The sequence below is a fragment of the Diaphorina citri genome, unplaced genomic scaffold (assembly GCF_000475195.1).
Source record: "Diaphorina citri unplaced genomic scaffold, Diaci psyllid genome assembly version 1.1 scaffold432, whole genome shotgun sequence".
In the NCBI taxonomy this organism is placed as follows: Eukaryota; Metazoa; Arthropoda; class Insecta; order Hemiptera; family Psyllidae; genus Diaphorina; species Diaphorina citri.
Genome location: NW_007377867.1, coordinates 4,693 through 23,853, shown reverse-complemented (window position 1 = coordinate 23,853; position 19,161 = coordinate 4,693). Strand labels below are relative to the sequence as shown.

Below are 19,161 nucleotides of genomic sequence, written 5' to 3'. Positions count from 1 at the left end.
ACATTAGCGACCTGAAAGGCACGTAATATAAACTATAGGGACAAAAAAAAAAGGCTTTGCCTAAGTGCATATTGGGTTAAACCGTACGTTTTTTTTTGGGTAGTTTCCGAAAAATAATATTCGCAGAAAACAATAAAAGTGCATGAATATCAAAGCTACTTACTTTGCTACTGTCAAAAATATTCTTTAATTTTCAAAAATAGGTATTGCTTTATTTTAAGAATTTCAAAAATACCTATTCCTTTTTAGGATTTTCAAAAATATTCCTACCTAAAGCTCATCGGCTTTTACACAAAAATATAACGCCTTAAGAGAGGCCCCACAAAGGACAAGAGATTGTTAAAGTGGGTATAATTAAAAAAAAAAAATCTGTATTTCGGGATTTTAGGGCACATTATGGGTTAAATTCCCGTCTTTTCGTTCTCTCTGCTCCATATTTTAACTGAGCGTCCTTCTCCTATCCCCATCACTTCCCTCCTAAAGTACAGACTTTCGATCAAGTACCTACTTGATTTGTAAGTCTCTACTTTGTTGTTTACTTTGGTTACAGATGCAAGTTGATTTGCATTATGATTTTATTCATGAAGGTACAGTCAAACTAGTCCATGTGTCGATCATCGTTTGAATCACGTCATGTCCACACTAAAAACTTTTTTGTTTGTTTGTTGGTTTAATAAAAAAATACTTTATTTGAGTTCCAGACCGCGTTGATCGATCCATCGTCAATCTACTATTGTGTTGAAGCACCATTAGGCTATATCGCCAAAGATGAATTCACCACACGGGGTTATATTTAGAAGAAAAATTATGCATGGCAAAGATCACACCTACACGTTTGCAGTAGTTTACAAGAGATTCATATTCATAGCTAGATACTCTTTCTTGAAATAAACGAGGATTGGATTTTTAAATTTATTTTGTAATGAAGGTAATGAAGTTGGTAGGTATAACAAAAACAAAATCTAGTAGGTATAGAGAAACACAAAAACAAAATAATTGAAACAATTTTTCACACAAAGAAAATTTAATGAATAGTAACTAGGTAGGTATGGAGATAAAATTGACTTAAAATTATTCAACTTTTTCTTTTTCCTTCAGGCGAAATTGCCATGTTAACTTCAAGTTGGTCAACTTTTAAACGTTTTTCAATGTCACAAGCGCAGAAGTCAAAATTAACTTCACTTGATTCAAGTCCCAAAGCATATAGGAAAAATACTAGCAGTTCTGTGAACTGTAGACCTCACTCAGCCTCTTTTGCCTAAGCTGAGACTTTAAACAGAACTTTCCTAGAAAGGTGCAATGGGGTTAAAACTACTCCGCATATGGAGGTTGATGGTTTGAGTCCAAGTCAAGTCATAAAATTCATTGAGGTGTATTACTTAATTGGGGAACAAAATTTACCGTTATTAGGTACCAATCAAATTTATACCAATTAATTTAGGTTGTTATTATTAATACCAATCAAATATATCAAGTAAGTATACTTTGTTTAGACTGCGGGAGTAAAGAGACTTTTTAGTCCTATGCTGGTAGTATAAACAAGGTATATTCTATTCTATGTCTCACACTCACCTAGCACTAGGAGCCACCATTATACCCAGGAACGAAAGTCGAATAATTACTATCGGATGAGACGGAGGCATTTCAAATATATGCTTCAAGAAGAACGTAAAAATAACTTTAATATACCTACCTAGTAGGTATATTTGTACAATCTTTTTCTCATAGATTAATGTGATACAAAAAAGGAAAGAACCTATCAAATTACCTACCTAGCTACCTATGTGTAGATAGTGTTGAAAACAATCTCTCAAGAGCTTCTAACAAAGCTATGACATAAAATGTTCAGAATTTTCAAAAGCATGCTGGTTGGCATTCCTATAAGTATCACCTTTTGCGATTCCATTGGTTATGTTGCTCGAGTAGATGGTACATCAATGCAACCAGTCTTCAACCCAGATAGAAACCATCAAGATTATGTGTTTCTCAACCGTTGGATCATCAAAGGAGATGACATTGGTCTCCAACGTGGAGATATTGTCTCTTTAGTTTCACCAAAAGATCCTGGGCAGAAGATTATCAAAAGAATTGTTGGTGTTGAAGGGGATGTTGTCAGTACACTTGACTATAAATCCAATGTCGTGAAAGTCCCACAAGGCCACATCTGGGTAGAAGGAGATCATGTGGGGCATTCAATGGATTCCAATATGTTTGGTCCTGTGTCAATGGGTTTAGTCACGGCAAAAGCTTCCAGTATTATATGGCCACCTAGTCGGTGGCAATATTTGAAATCAGAAGTTCCTGTACATAGGTTGAATGCTATCATCACATCTTGACATTATTGTTAAATAAGTAGGTTTGTGATTTTGGCCACCTAGTCGGTGGCAATATTTGAAATCAGAAGTTCCTGTACATAGGTTGAATGCTATCATCACATCTTGACATTATTGTTAAATTAGAAATTAGTAGGTTTGCTCCCCACGGCAAGACCCCTCAGCTGACTCTCGGCTCTCCTCTAGAACCAGGCAGTGACACGCGGCACCTATGTATGCCCACGGCAGTGGCGGTGGCAAGTGACGGGCAGTTCTTCGTATCGCTCCCCACGGCAAGACCCCTCAGCTGACTCTCGGCTCTCCTCTAGAACCAGGCAGTGACACGCGGCACCTATGTATGCCCACGGCAGTAGCGGTGGCAAGTGACGGGCAGTTCTTCGTATCTGACGGCTATTGTAACGCGCGGGTACTCAAGTATAATCAGCAGGGCCATGTGGTCCGTGTGTTTCCTCAACAGCAAGGTGAGTGCAGCCTCGTTGAAGGAGTCCACCTCTGTGGGCGAGTGGTCAAGAGCACTGACTTTTAACCTGGAGGTGCTGGGTTCGAATCCCGACCAGGGCGGAAATTTTTTAACCAGACTTTTCCGTTCTTGGATAGGCATGGATCTAAATGAATGTGTCTTGAAGTAATGCAAAAGCGGTTCCGAGGTATATAAAAAAGGCTTGGAGACTTGGAGAGTAGTACGCTTGCCTTGTAAGTGTTCTATTCCTGCCCGGAGTGAACTTCATCCTGAAGACAAATTTCGTTCTCGGAACGGCTGGCTTTCTATCCTATCCTCCTTGTTTCTTCGATTTCGGAACGATTCGTATTCGAAGTTCGAACAGCATTTTCACTCAAGGTTAGGGTTGCCTTACACCTCAGTAATTTTTAGATTGTAAATATTTTAATTATTTATTTTTTCCTCCTTCTCCTTCTTATTCTTCCTCCTCTTCCTTTAAGTATCATCCTTTCTTAGTTGAGCTAATAATTAAGCTGGGTCTGGGTAAAGGGACATTTCAATCTCATCCTAGCAGTCTAAATGAGATAAATTCTGAACTATTATTATTGTTATTGTTTTAGTTTTTCCAAGCAAAACATAGATCAATACTTACAGCAGCCACTATGTAATTGTTTGACACCCAGAGAGACGAGAGGAATGGCAAGGAGTCAGTCTTGAGTTTGGTGGTTATGGGAGAACCTGCTGTGACATCCGCCACATTGATGGAACCATCGTGTGAAGTCCAACATAGCTTGTTACCGTCCTTACTGAATGCAACACTGTGAATCCAGCCACCTGAGGAGTTTGAAAAAAAAAAGAAAAAAAAACAAAACTTTATATTCTATCTGCCTTGGAGGTGTAGTGGCCAAAATGCTAGCCTTATAAATGGGAGTGTCTAGATTCAATTCCAGTCAAGGTATGGGAGAATTTGACCACAGTGATACTAGACCTGCAAAGTGCAAAAGCTGTCTATTGTTTGGGCAACTACACAACTTTTGATCTACACAAAGCCAGAAAAAAACTTGAAGATTATTTACCTCCACTACTAGAATTATTGAGTTCCACCAAACAGTTGCCAAGGGTATCAAGAGCACTGACTTTTAACCTGGAGGTGCTGGGTTCGAATCCCGACCAGGGCGGAAATTTTTTAACCAGACTTTTCCGTTCTTGGACAGGCATTGATCTAAATGAATGTGTCTTGAAGTAATGCAAAAGCGGTTTCGATATAAAAAAAAAGCTTGGAGAGTAGTGCGCTTGCCTTGAAAGTGTTCCTGCCCGGAGTGAACTACATCCTGAAGACAAATTTCGTTCTCTGAACGGCTGGCTTTCTATCCTATCGTCCTTTTTTCTTCGATTTCGGGACGATTCGTATTCGAAGTTCGAACAGCATTTTCACTCAAGGTTAGGGTTGCCTTACACCTCAGCCACTTTAGGCTTTTTGTGTACATCGGGACAATAAGACCTCGCTCTATTTTTCTTTTTCAAGTTTGTCTTCAAGTGAACGAATGAGCGGCTCAAGGCACTTTTTTTTCATGTTTCTTCTTGGCGGGATTTTGATTTTGATTAATACTACTTAATTAATCCCTTATTTCCACAGAATACCTCAGCCTGAGTATTCCCCACAGCATTACTCTACTGGAACCTCACGACATGCTGTGTATCGCGGACCGAGAGAATAGAAGAGTTGTCTGTGTGGGTGCTGAACTTCGGTCTCCGAGTCAATATTCTACTACTCTCAGCGTTCAACCGCCAGGACTGGGCCGAGTGTTTGCCATCACTTCTATAGGTGAGAAGGTGACAATGGCATCGACATGTGGAGAGGAGAGAAGATAGCTATGTACGAAAGAAAGTCGAGCAAATAGAATAGAATATTACCCTGCTGGGATAGGTCTGAAGTGCACGAAATGTGAATAACAGGTAGACGGAGGGGAAAAAATGGGGAAATTGTATAGAACAAAGATATGGGAGAAATTATAAATAGAGAACATCTCGGAGTATTATATCCGTCATCGGATGGACAAGAAGAAATCTAATACCTACTCCCCAGTGAGATGCTGGGTCAACAAAAGAGCAGTCTATGTGGACGTATTTTAAAAATAGTGTACCAAATAATTATATGAGATCTTGTTTAGACTGCGGGAATAAAGGGACTTTTCAGCCTCATTCTGGCAGTATAAGCAGGGTATACCTGCCATTATTTTAGTTAAAAGTAGGCCAAATGTTAGATTTTAAGTTTAAGTTTTAATTAAATGTCTGTAGATACTCACACATAGATAGGTGTGTATTTATAACATTCACTGTGTATTAGGTTCCTTCTGCAAGATGCATTTTACATACTTCAAATGTACTTAAGCTAGGTCCCTGACTATAACCTGCCATTATTTTAGTTAAAAGTAGGCCAAATGTTAGATTTTAAGTTTAAGTTTTAATTAAATATCTGTAGATACTCACACATAGATGGGTGTGTATTTATAACATTCATTGTGTATTAGGTTCCTTCTTCAAGATGCATTTTACATACTTCAAATGTACTTAAGCTTCTTCTATACCTGCCATTATTTTAGTTAAAAGTAGGCCAAATGTTAGATTTTAAGTTTAAGTTTTAATTAAATATCTGTAGATACTCGTACTCACACATAGATAGGTGTGTATTTATAACATTCACTGTGTATTAGGTTCCTTCTGCAAGATGCATTTTACATACTTCAAATGTACTTAAGGTAGGTCCCTGACCATAAGTAGTTTTAATGTAAGAACAATATCCCTTTCTTTAATTAGCTCTTATGACAGTTTCCCCCCTGTAGGTAAAATTGTTGTTACCTACTTACTGTTGGACTTGGAGAAGAAAACAGTAAATATATGAAATAAGCATAATAAATTATTATACAATAAATACATATGTTTGTTGTCAATGAAGTAGGTAACCTTCAGATTCAGTGTAGGCTTTCAATATGTACCTATAGGTAAATGCTCTTGAAAGTAAAGAGTCTGCCACTTGATAACCCAAAGATAATTGTTTTACAATTAGATAGAGGCTTTTCTTGTTGCCCCTCCCAGGAAACATAGGATACCTACTTGCTTATTCAGATTAGAAATAAACATTTTTGAAATATTAATGTACAACCAAACACGATTAGGTAAGTACATACTTAAGTAGGTATCGATAAAATACGTACATAATATGACCTTGCTTTCCTGCATTTCTCTCTACTGCTTACTGATTATAGTCCATAATTAACTTTTAACGACCGGTATTGACAGTTCATTTTGCTCGGAAGAAATACAAATGTAGGTATTATAATGTCTTATTGACATGGTGGTATGAGTTAGGTATGAGTACCTACTACCTACCCAATGGGAATTAAAATCGCGTGAACCACCGTCAGTTGCACCGACAGGTACCTAGGTTACTTTTCAGAATTCTGTCGATGATATCGGTACCTACCTAGATACCTTTTTTTCAGAATTCTGTCAAGAAAAAGTAAAATAATTACTAACTAACAGAAACAAGGTCAGTTCACCTGAGAAAAGCGTTACAGCTTCTCAATGATCTCACCCACACACAGCAACCTGTGGGTATGCAGTGTTGATGAAAAATAGGACAATCCTTAAGCGTTTGAAAGGTTGCGTCAAACGCTTACACCGCGTTTGTCACGAAAAACAGACGGCAAACCAAATGCAAAAAGTCGCGTTTAGCTCATGCACCCGACTTCGTGCTGGGAAGAATAAAATTCAAGATGCTGATAGTTTATTCCCTTGATTTGTTCTAGAAACAACGTAATCTCGTTCGACGAATAGATATGTTTCGACTTTGATTTAACACGTAGGTATTCGTCACCACAAAACTCAGATACAGCCACAAAAGGATCACGAAAAGCAAAAACCAATTTCTAATATTTCTATCGTTTCTTCAGCGCACAACGCGAAAAACAAACGTTCCTTTAGCAATGACTGACACTGATTGATATTATTCAGCAATGGATTGGCAACTAAAACTGATCAATAGTGAGTGCTGATCAATTTATAAACATTCTGACAACCATGATAGAAGATGGATTATATCGGATAGATGAAGAAGATAAAACATCGGGAGATAACACAGTCAAATCTCGCATTATGCCAATTGTGATTGTGAGAAGACATTAATGATTATCTATGTCAGTCTATCAGATACCTATTATTACTATAATTACGTATCGTTCTACATATCTATATATGCCTAGAAGTAGGTAAATAGGTAGATAGGTACCAACCTACTACATAGGTACCTACTTAGTATATACAATTATACACAAACATTTATATCAGTAAAAATCTATTTGTTTCATCAGTTGGTTAGAAGAATTTAGATAGATATCATATCATTTTAACTAATATATGTACATTTGTACATAGTTAATAATTTTATCTAGCTTTCATTCCACATTCGAATAGCACAATTAGTCCATAAATCATCATGAAAATTTGCCATCAACAAGCTATCAAATTGACTGTGAATATAACAGTGTCCAACAATAGAACCAGAGCTAATTGAAACTTAAAAACGTGAAAAATGATCGACTACTGGTACAGTCACCCTATTTAGCTATGCCACCTAATCTTTTCGCTAGGATTTCTACTCAGTGTACAGGATATACGTAGGTACTGCGGAAAAAGCCTGCCTCGGTGGCGTAGTGGTCAAGACGCTCGCCTGGTAATCAGGAGGGGGCAAAAGTTCCGCTATTAAGGGCTGTACCTTGGAAAAAGCTCAAAAGGGGTTTGTGCTTCTCACGACTTTACCTTTAGCCCCAGATCACTCAAATTTTGAAGAGAGATTCAATAAATTATGTAGATCAAAAGTGTCCGTGGGCCGGGTCTCGAGAAATATACGGTCCGGCCGCTAATTAGGGCCATCGTTTTGAAAAAGTTGAAAAAGAGTTCTCATTTCCCCAGACTTTACATTTCGGCCCAGCTGCCCGAATCTCTTTTTTGATGTCTCACTAGTCTCACAACTCATTTTTTAACGCACAAAACTTGATACCACACGGTATGCTTATTATTTTTATTTAATTGATAATTTTAATTTAATTAACCTGAGACCTGTGTTGTGCACGGTACCTATTATACGAATATAATAATATACATCAGTGTCGAATCTACGGTAGGTTCCCTGGGTACTAGATACCAAAATTATTCCCCTGCTCTGGGGATTAAGGCTAGGGGCCACAAAGTGAGTTTAAATAAACTCGATTCAAGCAATTTGATTGGCTGAAATTTTGGATTTTTTTTTAATCAACCAATCAGATTGCTTATCCGAGATTAATCTTGTATACTTATTGTATGTAAGTATGTATGCTAAATATGTATGCTTGTAAGCTAAACTATGTATATGTATGTATGTATGCTAAACTAAATAACTATGTATACTTATTGTAATTTTTAATCATTCATTGTAAATCCCCTATTGTAATTATCTTTTCTTAGAAGCTTTTTATAATAATTATTATCAGCTTAGGAAAAGATCTCTATTCTGTAAAATGTTATTTAAATAAATAAATAATAATAATAAAAATCCAAATAGGTACGCTCACTTGTGGCCCCGGCCATACGTATACCATTTTATGAAATCCTGGAAAAAAATGCTAACACTTTCTGGGTTATGGCAGAAAGGAGCATGTATTGGTTTCCCTCAGATAAGCTTCACTGGGAAGGGGAAAAAAAGTTAGAGCGCCACAGGCATTTTTTTTTACTTGTACTTAAATTCTTCTTTGACTTACCTTTCCCTGATATGGGGATTTTCGGAGGACCAGTGCATACCCAGCAGCTTAAAAGAGCGGTTTTTAGAAAGGGTTTAGGTCGAAGTTGTACTGTTTATTTTCCTGCCTCGTCCGAGGGTCGAACCCTATCGAGTCACACCACTGGTTATCAGGTATACCCCTCCTTCCTCCCCCCCAAAGTTATACCCATCCATCTCCCCCACCCAAGTTAATTATGAAATAAATAAAGAACCCCCCCAACTCCTCTCTGTTTTGAAGGCTAGAATTTGAAAAGATGTCTGCTCAACTCAATGTTCGTTTCTTCAATGATACAAAACGGTGAACTCTCAACAACGACCCAACTTTCAACCCTTTCATGTCATCTGTCCTATACGTTGTTTTTTTAATAATAAAAAAAAGAAAAAAAAACAAGCGAACAAAGGACCAAAGAAATATTTTTTAAGAGGTTTGATAGAGGGAACTGTAACTGCTAAGATCTTATCGTCCCGAAATCGAAGAGAGAAGGAAGACGGGATAGGAGCAAGCCAGACGTTCCGAGGACGAACATTACTAGTTCAGGGTGAAATCCGCCAATTCCGAACCAAATTGTGTTCGCCACGATAATTCTTCCCGAGAATCACATTATTATCAAACCACCTAACTCCGATACTTATTTATATCTACGTTACGTTACCTACTCGTTATAATAGCTCCCATAGTTAAGTAGGTATACCTAAACTTATACCCACTCGTTCATCTAGTTGGGTCTAGTAAAGGGACTTTTTAGTCTCATTTCGGCAGTTTATTTATTTATCGTATGGACGTTTTATTGTTTCAAAGGACAAGGGCGGAAATCGAACCCGCGGCCTAGCGCTTACAACGCAGACGCGCTACCAACCAAGCTAACTAGGCTGGCTACAAACAAATAATAATGAACAAGAAGACAAGGATAGTGAGTGGTTAAAAAGGGAGATAGGAAATGAGGGACATTAACAGGTTAAGCTGAAGGCTTAGAAAAGTTCAGATGTTAATTAGCTTTTATGTACCTACCCCTTTCTCTCTCTCTCTCTCTCTCCTTTCTTCATTTGAGTATTCTGAATTCTCCCTCTCTATCCCAGGCTTTCTCTCTTCCTTTCTCCTTTTATCTCCCTTTCTCCCTTCCTCTCTTTGTTGGCTTTCTTTTCTCCTGCTTTCCGTATTATATTATCTAATCAGTTCCAACCTACTTTTTAGCCCCTTCTTCCTTGAAATCCGCCAAGGGCGGAAATCGAACCCGCGGCCTAGCGCTTACAACGCAGACGCGCTACCAACCAAGCTAACTAGGCTGGCTACACACAAATAATATTGAACAAGAAGACAAGGATATCGAGATTATCGAGTGGGGGAAAGGGAGATAGGAAGAGAGACATTAACAGGTTAAGCTGAAGGCTTAGAAAAGTTCAGATGTTAATTAGCTTTTATATACCTACCCCTTTCTCTCTCTTTCTTTTCTTCATTTGAGTATTCTGTGTTCTCCCTCTCTATCCCAGGCTTTCTCTCTTCCTTTCTCCTTTTATCTCCCTTCCTCTCTTTGTTGGCTTTCTTTTCTCCTGTTTTCCGTATTATATTATCTAATCAGTTCCAACCTACTTTTTAGCCCCTTCTTCCGTTTGTTTTTTTTTTTTTTTTTTTTTTTTTTTTGAGATGAAAAGTTTGATTTTACCTATCAAATACAAAAGACCTTGTTTATATTTAGACAACAAGATTACTTCAAAGACTGCAAAGGACTTTTCCAGTCCTCTTCTGGCAGTATAAAAACTTCTATTACTATTCTGCCAAGGAAGAGATGAAAGCAACAAGTTTATACTTATCCCCCTCTTTCTCTTCCTTCCTTCATCCCTCCCCCATCCATCTGTTCTCTTTATTTCTCTCTCTCTCTCTCCCCTATCCATCTTTCTCTCTCTCTCTCTTGGATCTGAATGTCTCTTGAATTTTTTTCTCCATAATTTAATACAAGATGTGTCACGATATTGAAATGGTGCATCCTACAGGCACAACATATACAACTTGAAGCGTACTTGACATCAAGTTATTGCTATAAGCTCGGGATACAAGCACTTGTACTTCGGGGATGTTTCCCTCCCACTTAAGTGATTGCACCCCGGCCCTTCTATCTGAACCTATCAAATACAAAAGACCTTGTTTATATTTAGACTACAAGAGTACTACAAAGACTGCAAAGGACTTTTCCAGTCCTCTTCTGGCAGTATAAACGAGCTTTATTCTATTACTATTCTGCCAAGGCAGGGCAGGTATTGAAGAGATGAAAGCAACAAGTTTATACTTATCCCCCTCTTTCTCTTCCTTCCTTCATCCCTCCCTCCATCCATCTGTTCTCTTTATTTCTCTCTCTCCCTCCCCTATCTATCTTTCTCTCTCTCTTGGATCTGAATGTCTCTTGAATTTTTTTCTCCATAATTTAATACAAGATGTGTCACGATATTGAAATGGTGCATCCTACAGGCACAACATATACAACTTGAAGCGTACTTGACATCAAGTTATTGCTATAAGCTCGGGATACAAGCACTTGTACTTTGGGGATATTTCCCTCCCACTTAAGTGATTGCACCCCGGCCCTTCTATCTCTTAACCCGTGTGTAATTCAGCGGGGAAATTGTGATCACGTGGGAACATTAGCGACCTGAAAGGCACGTAATATAAACTATAGGGACAAAAAAAAAGGCTTTGCCTAAGTGCATATTGGGTTAAACCGTACGTTTTTTTGGGTAGTTTCCGAAAAATAATATTCGTAGATTGGCTGTTTCATAGTTTTGAAACAATAGAAACAGGAGAGCTAGCAGGTAGAAAATACTGAGACCAAAAACCATTCTCCACACAGCGGGATGTGGCCGAGTAAATGGACCATTGGGGAATGCAAGAGTTGATATGAGAAGTAGGAAGAATATCACAGCTATCAAGCCTGCCCAGATGTTGTCTGTTTCACTCACATCCTCATTCCTGCAAATGGCTGTTTCATAGTTTTGAAACAATAGAAACAGGAGAGCTAGCAGGTAGAAAATACTGAGACCAAACACCATTCTCCACACAGCGGGGTGTGGCCGAGTAAATGGACCATTGGGGAATGCGAGAGTTGATATGAGAAGTAGGAAGAATATCACAGCTATCAAGCCTGCCCAGATATTGTCTGTTTCACTCACATCCTCATTCCTGCACAATATGAAACATTGGATTTATGAAACATGAAAGGTGAGTGAGAAATAATAGTGTAATTGAACTGAGCAATTTTATCTCTAAAAATGGTACCTATCAACAGGCATTTGGTTAAGAATAAATAAATAAAACACTTGTTCACCTTATGAATGAGGCGACTATAACACCAAATATAGAGCAGAGCAGAGCTGCTATCGTGTGAGGTTTGTAAAACACATCCAAGGAAATGTCCTCCACAGCACACTCATTGATCAGACTGAACTTCTCCGAGAAGACTTTCTTATCATTGTCTTTCATTTTGCTTTTACTAGGAGATCCTTTTGATGTCATCGGACAGAGAAACCTGAAAAAGAAAAGTTCAAGAAGTTGTCACAACTACTCTGTTGAGAACAAAAATAGACAAATGATGCAACACTTCTTCTGTACTACATGTATTGTAGACTGCAAAGTGACCGAGAAGACTTTCTTATCATTGTCTTTCATTTTGCTTTTACTAGGAGATCCTTTTGATGTCATCGGACAGAGAAACCTGAAAAAGAAGAGTTCAAGAAGTTGTCACAACTACTCTGTTGAGAACAAAAATAGACAAATGATGCAACACTTCTTCTGTACTACATATTGTATTGCAGACTTTGAGTACATGATGTTATATTTCTACAGCTCTGGTGGATATCATTTTATGACAAAAAATAGTTGATGCACAGGTGGACTGGACACACAGATTTGAAGCAAGGTTGCCTCAATCATGGAATACCTCGACAAGAATCCACTACACACATGGTGTTTTTGAGCAACAAATGTTTCACTATCAATGATATTATTATGTAAACTTACCCTTAACCTTATCACAAAACTTTTATTAGTACTGTCACCCACAGGGTACTACATTGGCTCCCAACCTTGATGAAATCCTGGCTACGGACCTGAACACACAATCATTGTAGAGCTTTAAAACAGTATCACCATCATTGTAGATCATTGTAGAGCTTTAAAACAGGTCCCATACCTGATCTCAGTAGCTAAGTATCTGGGACGTCCCTATATGTGACTAGACTAGAGTACTATGTCTTCTCAGATCCCAATGAGGTAGCTAGAAACCTGAAAAAGAAAAGTTCAAGAAGTTGTCACAACTACTCTGTTGAGAACAAAAATAGACAAATGATGCAACACTTCTTCTGTATATGTATTGTAGACTGCAAAGTGATTTGAGTACATGTTATATTTCTACAGCTCTGGTGGATATCATTTTATGACAAAAAATAGTTGATGCACAGGTGGACTGGACACACAGATCTGAAGCAAGGTTGCCTCAATCATGGAATACCTCGACAAGAATCCACTACACACATGGGGTTTTTGAGCAACAAATAATGTTTCACTATCAATGATATTATTATGTAAACTTACCCTTAACCTTATCACAAAACTTTTATTAAGTACTGTGACCCCTTGATGCACAGGTGGACTGGACACACAGATTTGAAGCAAGGTTGCCTCAATCATGGAATACCTCGACAAGAATCCACTACACACATGGGGTTTTTGAGCAACAAATGTTTCACTATCAATGAATGATATTATTATGTAAACTTACCCTTAACCTTATCACAAAACTTTTATTAGTACTGTCACCCGGGTAAGTACAAGAAAAGATTAGCGATCAACAAAATAAATAAATGCCGTTTCTTTGTGTTATTATATCACAACTTTAGTGCTCACTGCAGCAATTTTATATTCAACAAAATAAATATGGAGAATAGATGGTAAAATTATTTTTGTTTCCCAATTTTATTCCCTTTCAACCACGATAAATTTAAATTGTACAAACTTACATTTCGGGAGAAAAGATGGATTATTTTCATATCATGACTAAATGAAAATATGGACATAAATCTTCACAAAGCTATAGAAAAAGTAGTGTAGTAGGTAGGTATAAAAGAAACCTTGCAAATACTAATTTATATTATTAGATTAGGTTCAATACAAAAGCAGAATACAGAATAGAGCCTTCTTTTTTACTTTTTCATTAAAGATAGAGGCTAAACAAATTGGCACTCTCATTAGATCGACTAGCCAGTGATCCTTTGGATGGGGTAGAACCCTGGGAGCACGCACTACCATCTCCTGGCTGTGTCGTTGGTTAGAGGGATAGCAAAACACACCATGCAAAACACAAACAAGGTTAGAAATGGAAAAACATATTAGTCTCACGAGGCTAATACAACAGTTCATGAAATTTGACATTTTTAGAATTCTGAACTAAAAAATAAAAAAAAGTAGGGTTAGTTAGGCCAGCCACTCACTATCAGGTAGACCGGACAGGTACACCTGATCAGGTATACCTGACACCTTGATCAGGTCTACCTGATAGTCAGTGGCTGGCCTTAGTAATGGCACAAAAATCTGAATCCTAAATAGGATTTTTTACGTACACTAGCTGCCGCTGCTAATAAAACAAACAACCAAATTTTCATCAAAATAGGACAATCCTTAAGCGTTTGAAAGGTTGCGTCAAACGCTTACACCGCGTTTGTCACGAAAAACAGACGGCAAACCAAATGCAAAAAGTCGCGTTTAGCTCATATCATTCCAGCGAACCAGTCGCGTTTAGCTCATATCATTGAGACTAAGCTAGGTTATATGCTAGGTTAGAGAAAAGAAAAAAAATTACAAATCATAGGCAAAATGAATGCTTGATATTACCTACACCTTTTAATATCTATTCAACTTACACTGACATATCGATGCCACAGCACACACCCATACACGCACAGCACAGCCAGCAGGAACATAACAGATAGCCAGGCCAGAATATTCACCGCCTGAGTTCGGCCAAACAGGAGCTTTCCATTCTTAATACAGAGGAGGGCCTCAGTGAGTTGGATAGCACCGTAGATCCAACATTGAGTGCCCAGGCGTTTGCATTGGGTGTCGGTCACGAAACTGTAGTACTGCCTGTAAGCATAGAGAGAATAGAAGAACGTTACTTTCATTATCCTCATAATAGCTTATTATCTTGTAGACTCCACTAAGAAAACACTAAACAAATATGTAGTTAAATGTACACTTCTGTAGGAAAAATACTAGCAGTTCTGTGAACTGTAGACCTCACTCAGCCTCTTTTGCCTAAGCTGAGACTTTAAACAGAACCTTCCTAGAAAGGTGCAATGGGGTTAAAACTACTCCGCATATGGAGGTTGAGGTGTTTGAGTCCAAGTCAAGTCATAAAATTCATTGAGGTGTATTACTTAATTGGGGAAAAAATTTACCGTTATTAGGTACCAATTCAAATTTGTACCAATTAATTTAGGTTGTTATTATTAATACCAATCAAATATATCAAGTAAGTATACCCTTGGTTTAGGACTGCGGGAGTAAAGAGACTTTTTAGTCCTATGCTGGCAGTATAAACAAGGTATATTCTAATTTATTCTATGTCTGACACTCACCTAGCACTAGGAGCCACCATTATACCCAGGAACGAAAGTCGAATAATCACTATCGGATGAGACGGAGGCATTTCAAATATATGCTTCAAGAAGAACGTATTCAATTCAGACAGCTGCCAAAAGAGCACCATTTTTGGCACACACCAATGAATTCTCATATAGGTGCACGTGGGATCTAGCCAACGCACGTGGGTCCAACTTTGAGGAGGTTGAACTGGGGAGGCATGGCCCGCTTTAGCTTTGCCACTTGTTGAATGGATATCCCTGAGGCATGAGACATTGAAAAAGTAGGAATTACACAACATTTTATGTACAATATGATCTCTCTCCTCTCTTAAAAATAAATAAAATAATAATAATATTAAACATGAAAAAAAGGGAGCCAAGTTTTCAAGAACTACCTCCCGAAAAATCGGCCTATGAATGTATATATTTTTTTTTTTTTTTTTTTTTTTTTAACATTTATCCTTTAAATCACTACATGAGTTATACAACGAAACCAGACCAAATCACCAAGCAGCCCAAGACACGTGTTTCGTCCTTATTTGGACTCATCAGAATCTTAACATGAAAAAAGGAGCTAAGTTTCCCGACTACCTCCAAAAAAAATCGGTCTATGAAAGCAGTAATATAACCATCATGGATTTTGACAAAGTTTAATACCTCATACCTCAGTAATCCCTGATCTTACTCTCAATTGGTCTCATATTTTATGGGCCTGACCCTGGGTCATTTTTTGGCACAGCTATTGTTTGTCATTTATCAATAAAGTAGAAAGTATTTTCTATTACAGACAAATTACATACTTCCCTACTTTCCATGTCCAAGAGATGAAGGCATGATACCACCTGTCTCACAATGATGGAAGGATTGGGATATAAAACTCTTAAAATTGGATAGATTAAAGAATTGAAATACACTTACTTGATAGACACCCACTTGTACTCTCTCATTTCAAACCACTTGCACAGCTTAAGTCCAACCCAAATGCCAATTCCATTACAAAGTAGAATATCTAGGATCAGGGCATCCCACCAACACTCAATGAAGTTGGGTAAGAGATGGGCAAACGCGATCTGAGGGGGAGAAAAAGTTTGTTATGAAGATAAGGCATTTGGTTTAAACTTTTAAAGTGATTGATTAAATATAAGATAATGAAAGTTCAGACAGTTTATTCCTTTAACTTTTTTCTGCTTTATTTGTCTTTTCAACATGTGAGTCCAACATTCAGATATTTACACCTCTAAACCAACTTACCTTAAGAGTGGGAAATTGGCACCCAAAGAAATAGAATGATAGATTCTCAAGGAAAAAAAAAGAAGAAGATGGAATTTTAAGGGGGGATTATATGTGAATTTATTTTAAAAGATGTTGTTATATTATTAGATTAGGTTCAATACAAAAGCAGAATACAGAATAGAGCCTTCTTTTTTACTTTTTCATTAAAGATAGAGGCTAAACACACAAGTGAAGGTTAGGTTAGGAAATGATCTTGAATTACAATTTAAACATAAAATATGGTAACGTCTAGAGAACTGAGTGAGATGAAACATCGTACGATTTACTGATAAGAGATCACTGATAACAGGAACTTCATGTTGAAACCTTTTAAAAATGAAAAGCCGAAAAAGGCAGAGCAAGAGCAATTAGGGAACAAGGAACGATTTCGGTCGGGGTCGAGGGGTCAGCCCGGGTCAGGGGACCTTTGATTTTCGAAGCCCACCAAAAATATGGTAACGTCTAGAGAACTGAGTGAGATGAAACATCGTACGATTTACTGATAAGAGATCACTGATAACAGGAACTTCATGTTTGAAACCTTTTAAAAATGAAAAATTGAAAAGCCGAAAAAGACAGAGCAAGAGCAAGGAAAGGAACAAGGAACGATTTCGGTCGGGGTCGAGGGGTCAGGGGAGCGGGGAATCGACCTTTGATTTTCGAAGCCCACCATTGGTATAAAACGCCTGAAAATGTTTTGACCGCAATGAGCAGGACATTTCGATAAATCTTCGTCCGATTCACCACCGAAGAAGTTTTATAATTAAATTTTTCAAGTTTGAATAATTTTAAATCATTAATGTTTCAATAACTTTACCTAATACCTATCAACTCTGAAAAGTGAAGTTTATGAAAAGCGTACACATTGCATAAATTGGTAAAAATGAAGGCGTTCTTCACCACAGCCTACTTTCAAAATGGAGTAGATTTCGTGAAGAGAAAATGAAGCGCGAAATATTTGAAATTTGTTGATAAATTTTGGAGTATTTGCTGATAAGGGTAGTTTAAGTTATAATCAAAATTGGTCATAAATCATAACTAAAATTTTTTAAATAGTGATAAGATCTGTGAATTCTAAGAATCTAGAACAAGATAATTGGTTGTCATTATTTTCTTAGTCACGTTTTATATGTATGTGCTAAAATAACTTTAATATACCTACCTAGTAGGTATATTTGTACAATCTTTTTCTCATAGATTAATGTGATACAAAAAAGGAAAGAACCTACCAAATTACCTACCTAGCTACCTATGTGTAGATAGTGTTGAAAACAATCTCTCAAGAGCTTCTAACAAAACTATGACATAAAATGTTCAGAATTTTCAAAAGCATGCTGGTTGGCATTCCTATAGGTATCACCTTTTGCGATTCCATTGGTTATGTTGCTCGAGTAGATGGTACATCAATGCAACCTGTGTGTCCATCAACCTACATGGACACCCTGTATTGTTCCATAGAGGAAAGCGAGTCTGGGACGAAACGTGAGTAATAAAAATATACCTTGTTTATCCTGCCCGAATGAGACTTATAATGCTCATAGGACTAAACTGACTAAAGAATCCCTTTACCCTAGCAGTACCATTTACTATTTTCATAAATCATTATTTCCTGATAAGTTGATAACATTTGTAATTAAATAATAAGTTAAACAAACTCAAACTAGGTTGGGGGTGAAAATTTCATACTTCGGCCGGGATTCAACCCACGCCCTCTTGATTACCAGGCCAGAGTCTTGACCAGTACACCTGCTAGATTAAACTTGTTGTTTGGTTCGTAGCATTCCACGCTTTGAAAAAATTCAAACCTCATCCAGAAGTCACAAAAGATCTAATCAAGTCGCAGGAACATGGGGTTAAATAGCCGTTGGTCCCATACGTCAGTGGTCCCAGCAGTCACCTGGCTAATCCTTGAAAGGTAGGTTACAGATTGTTCAGAGAAATCCATGAGAGATAGAGAAAAGTAAGGAGAACAATTGCCAGCCTAGGTCGCTTGGAAGATATTGTGCCTGCCTTGTAAGCGCTAGATCGCGGGTTCGATTCCTGCCCGGTGCAAAAATTGTCTGGCTTCTCCTATCCTGTCCTCCTTCACCCTTTGTTTTTGGGAGGATAAGACTTCCAAGATAAGACTATCAAACCTTTGTATTCTTCTATCCTGTGTCCTCCTTCTTGGTCCCACTTTTCCCAATACCAAAGCCTCATCCACAGTTTTCCTTCCCCTTCCCAGCTCATTCAACGCAAGCTTCATATTCCAACACACCCACGAAGGTCCCATCAGTGTGGACACGGTGCTGACTTTGGATAAAAGCACTGGACTGCTGATCGATGCTTGGGGCAAAAACAAGTTCTATATGCCCCATGGCTGTACTGTGGATAACAAGGGATTCATATGGCTGACAGACGTGGCACTTCATCAGGTGTTTAAGGTAAGGAAGGGTTATGGTTAAGGTAAGGAATATAGGGTTAAGGCTGTACTGTGGATAATAAGGGATTCATATGGCTACCAGATGTGGCACTTCATCAGGTGTTTAAGGTAAGGTAGGGGTTATGGAATCCGACAAGATTGGCAGAACATCGCCCAGGACAGACCAGAATGGAGAAGGTGTGTTGGAAGTCAAGGACCCTCGAGGGTCTGTGAGGAACTCCGGCAGTAATTTTCATTTGTGGTTATGCGTGTG

The 19,161-nt window shown here is 37.9% G+C and overlaps 3 protein-coding genes and 2 long non-coding RNA genes across 5 annotated transcripts in view; 2 read left to right on the top strand and 3 right to left on the bottom strand.

Moving 5' to 3' along the window:
* LOC103508764 (phosphatidylserine synthase 1) overlaps nt 1-12,632 on the bottom strand; it is a 23,434-nt gene extending 10,802 nt beyond the window's left edge. Inside the window, exons 1-3 of the mRNA XM_026823271.1 lie at nt 12,594-12,632; nt 11,902-12,102; nt 11,305-11,546 (exon numbers count right to left, since the gene is read on the bottom strand). Of these exons, the coding sequence (XP_026679072.1) occupies nt 11,305-11,546; nt 11,902-12,089 (430 nt within the window). The 5' untranslated portion in view covers nt 12,090-12,102; nt 12,594-12,632. The remainder of the gene's footprint in view (nt 1-11,304; nt 11,547-11,901; nt 12,103-12,593) is intronic.
* On the top strand, nt 1,678-2,357 carry LOC103508763 (mitochondrial inner membrane protease subunit 2). The gene has a single exon (XM_008473333.2). The coding sequence runs from the start codon at nt 1,842-1,844 to the stop codon at nt 2,334-2,336; it is 495 nt and encodes a 164-aa protein (XP_008471555.1). The 5' UTR covers nt 1,678-1,841; the 3' UTR covers nt 2,337-2,357.
* LOC113467220 lies at nt 3,427-3,905 on the bottom strand. Its single transcript, XR_003391376.1, has 2 exons — nt 3,849-3,905; nt 3,427-3,606 (listed from the first exon to the last, which is right to left on the bottom strand). It is a non-coding gene; the product is annotated as an uncharacterized LOC113467220 (long non-coding RNA).
* On the top strand, nt 5,001-5,711 carry LOC113467221. The gene is made up of 2 exons (XR_003391377.1): nt 5,001-5,168; nt 5,536-5,711. It is a non-coding gene; the product is annotated as an uncharacterized LOC113467221 (long non-coding RNA).
* Nucleotides 12,633-13,785: 1,153 nt separating the features above from the next.
* On the bottom strand, nt 13,786-16,305 carry LOC103508766 (phosphatidylserine synthase 1-like; the record flags this gene model as incomplete). Its single annotated transcript, XM_026823270.1, has 4 exons — nt 13,786-13,887; nt 14,492-14,714; nt 15,209-15,472; nt 16,133-16,305. Coding segments are annotated over 4 exons (762 nt in total), but the record flags the coding sequence as incomplete, so codon positions are not given.
* Nucleotides 16,306-19,161: the final 2,856 nt, after the last annotated feature.

Excerpts from the sequence above, each read along its gene's own strand:
- LOC103508763 (XM_008473333.2), top strand. The coding sequence starts at position 1,842 with ATGTTCAGAATTTTCAAAAGCATGCTGGTTGGCATTCCTATAAGTATC.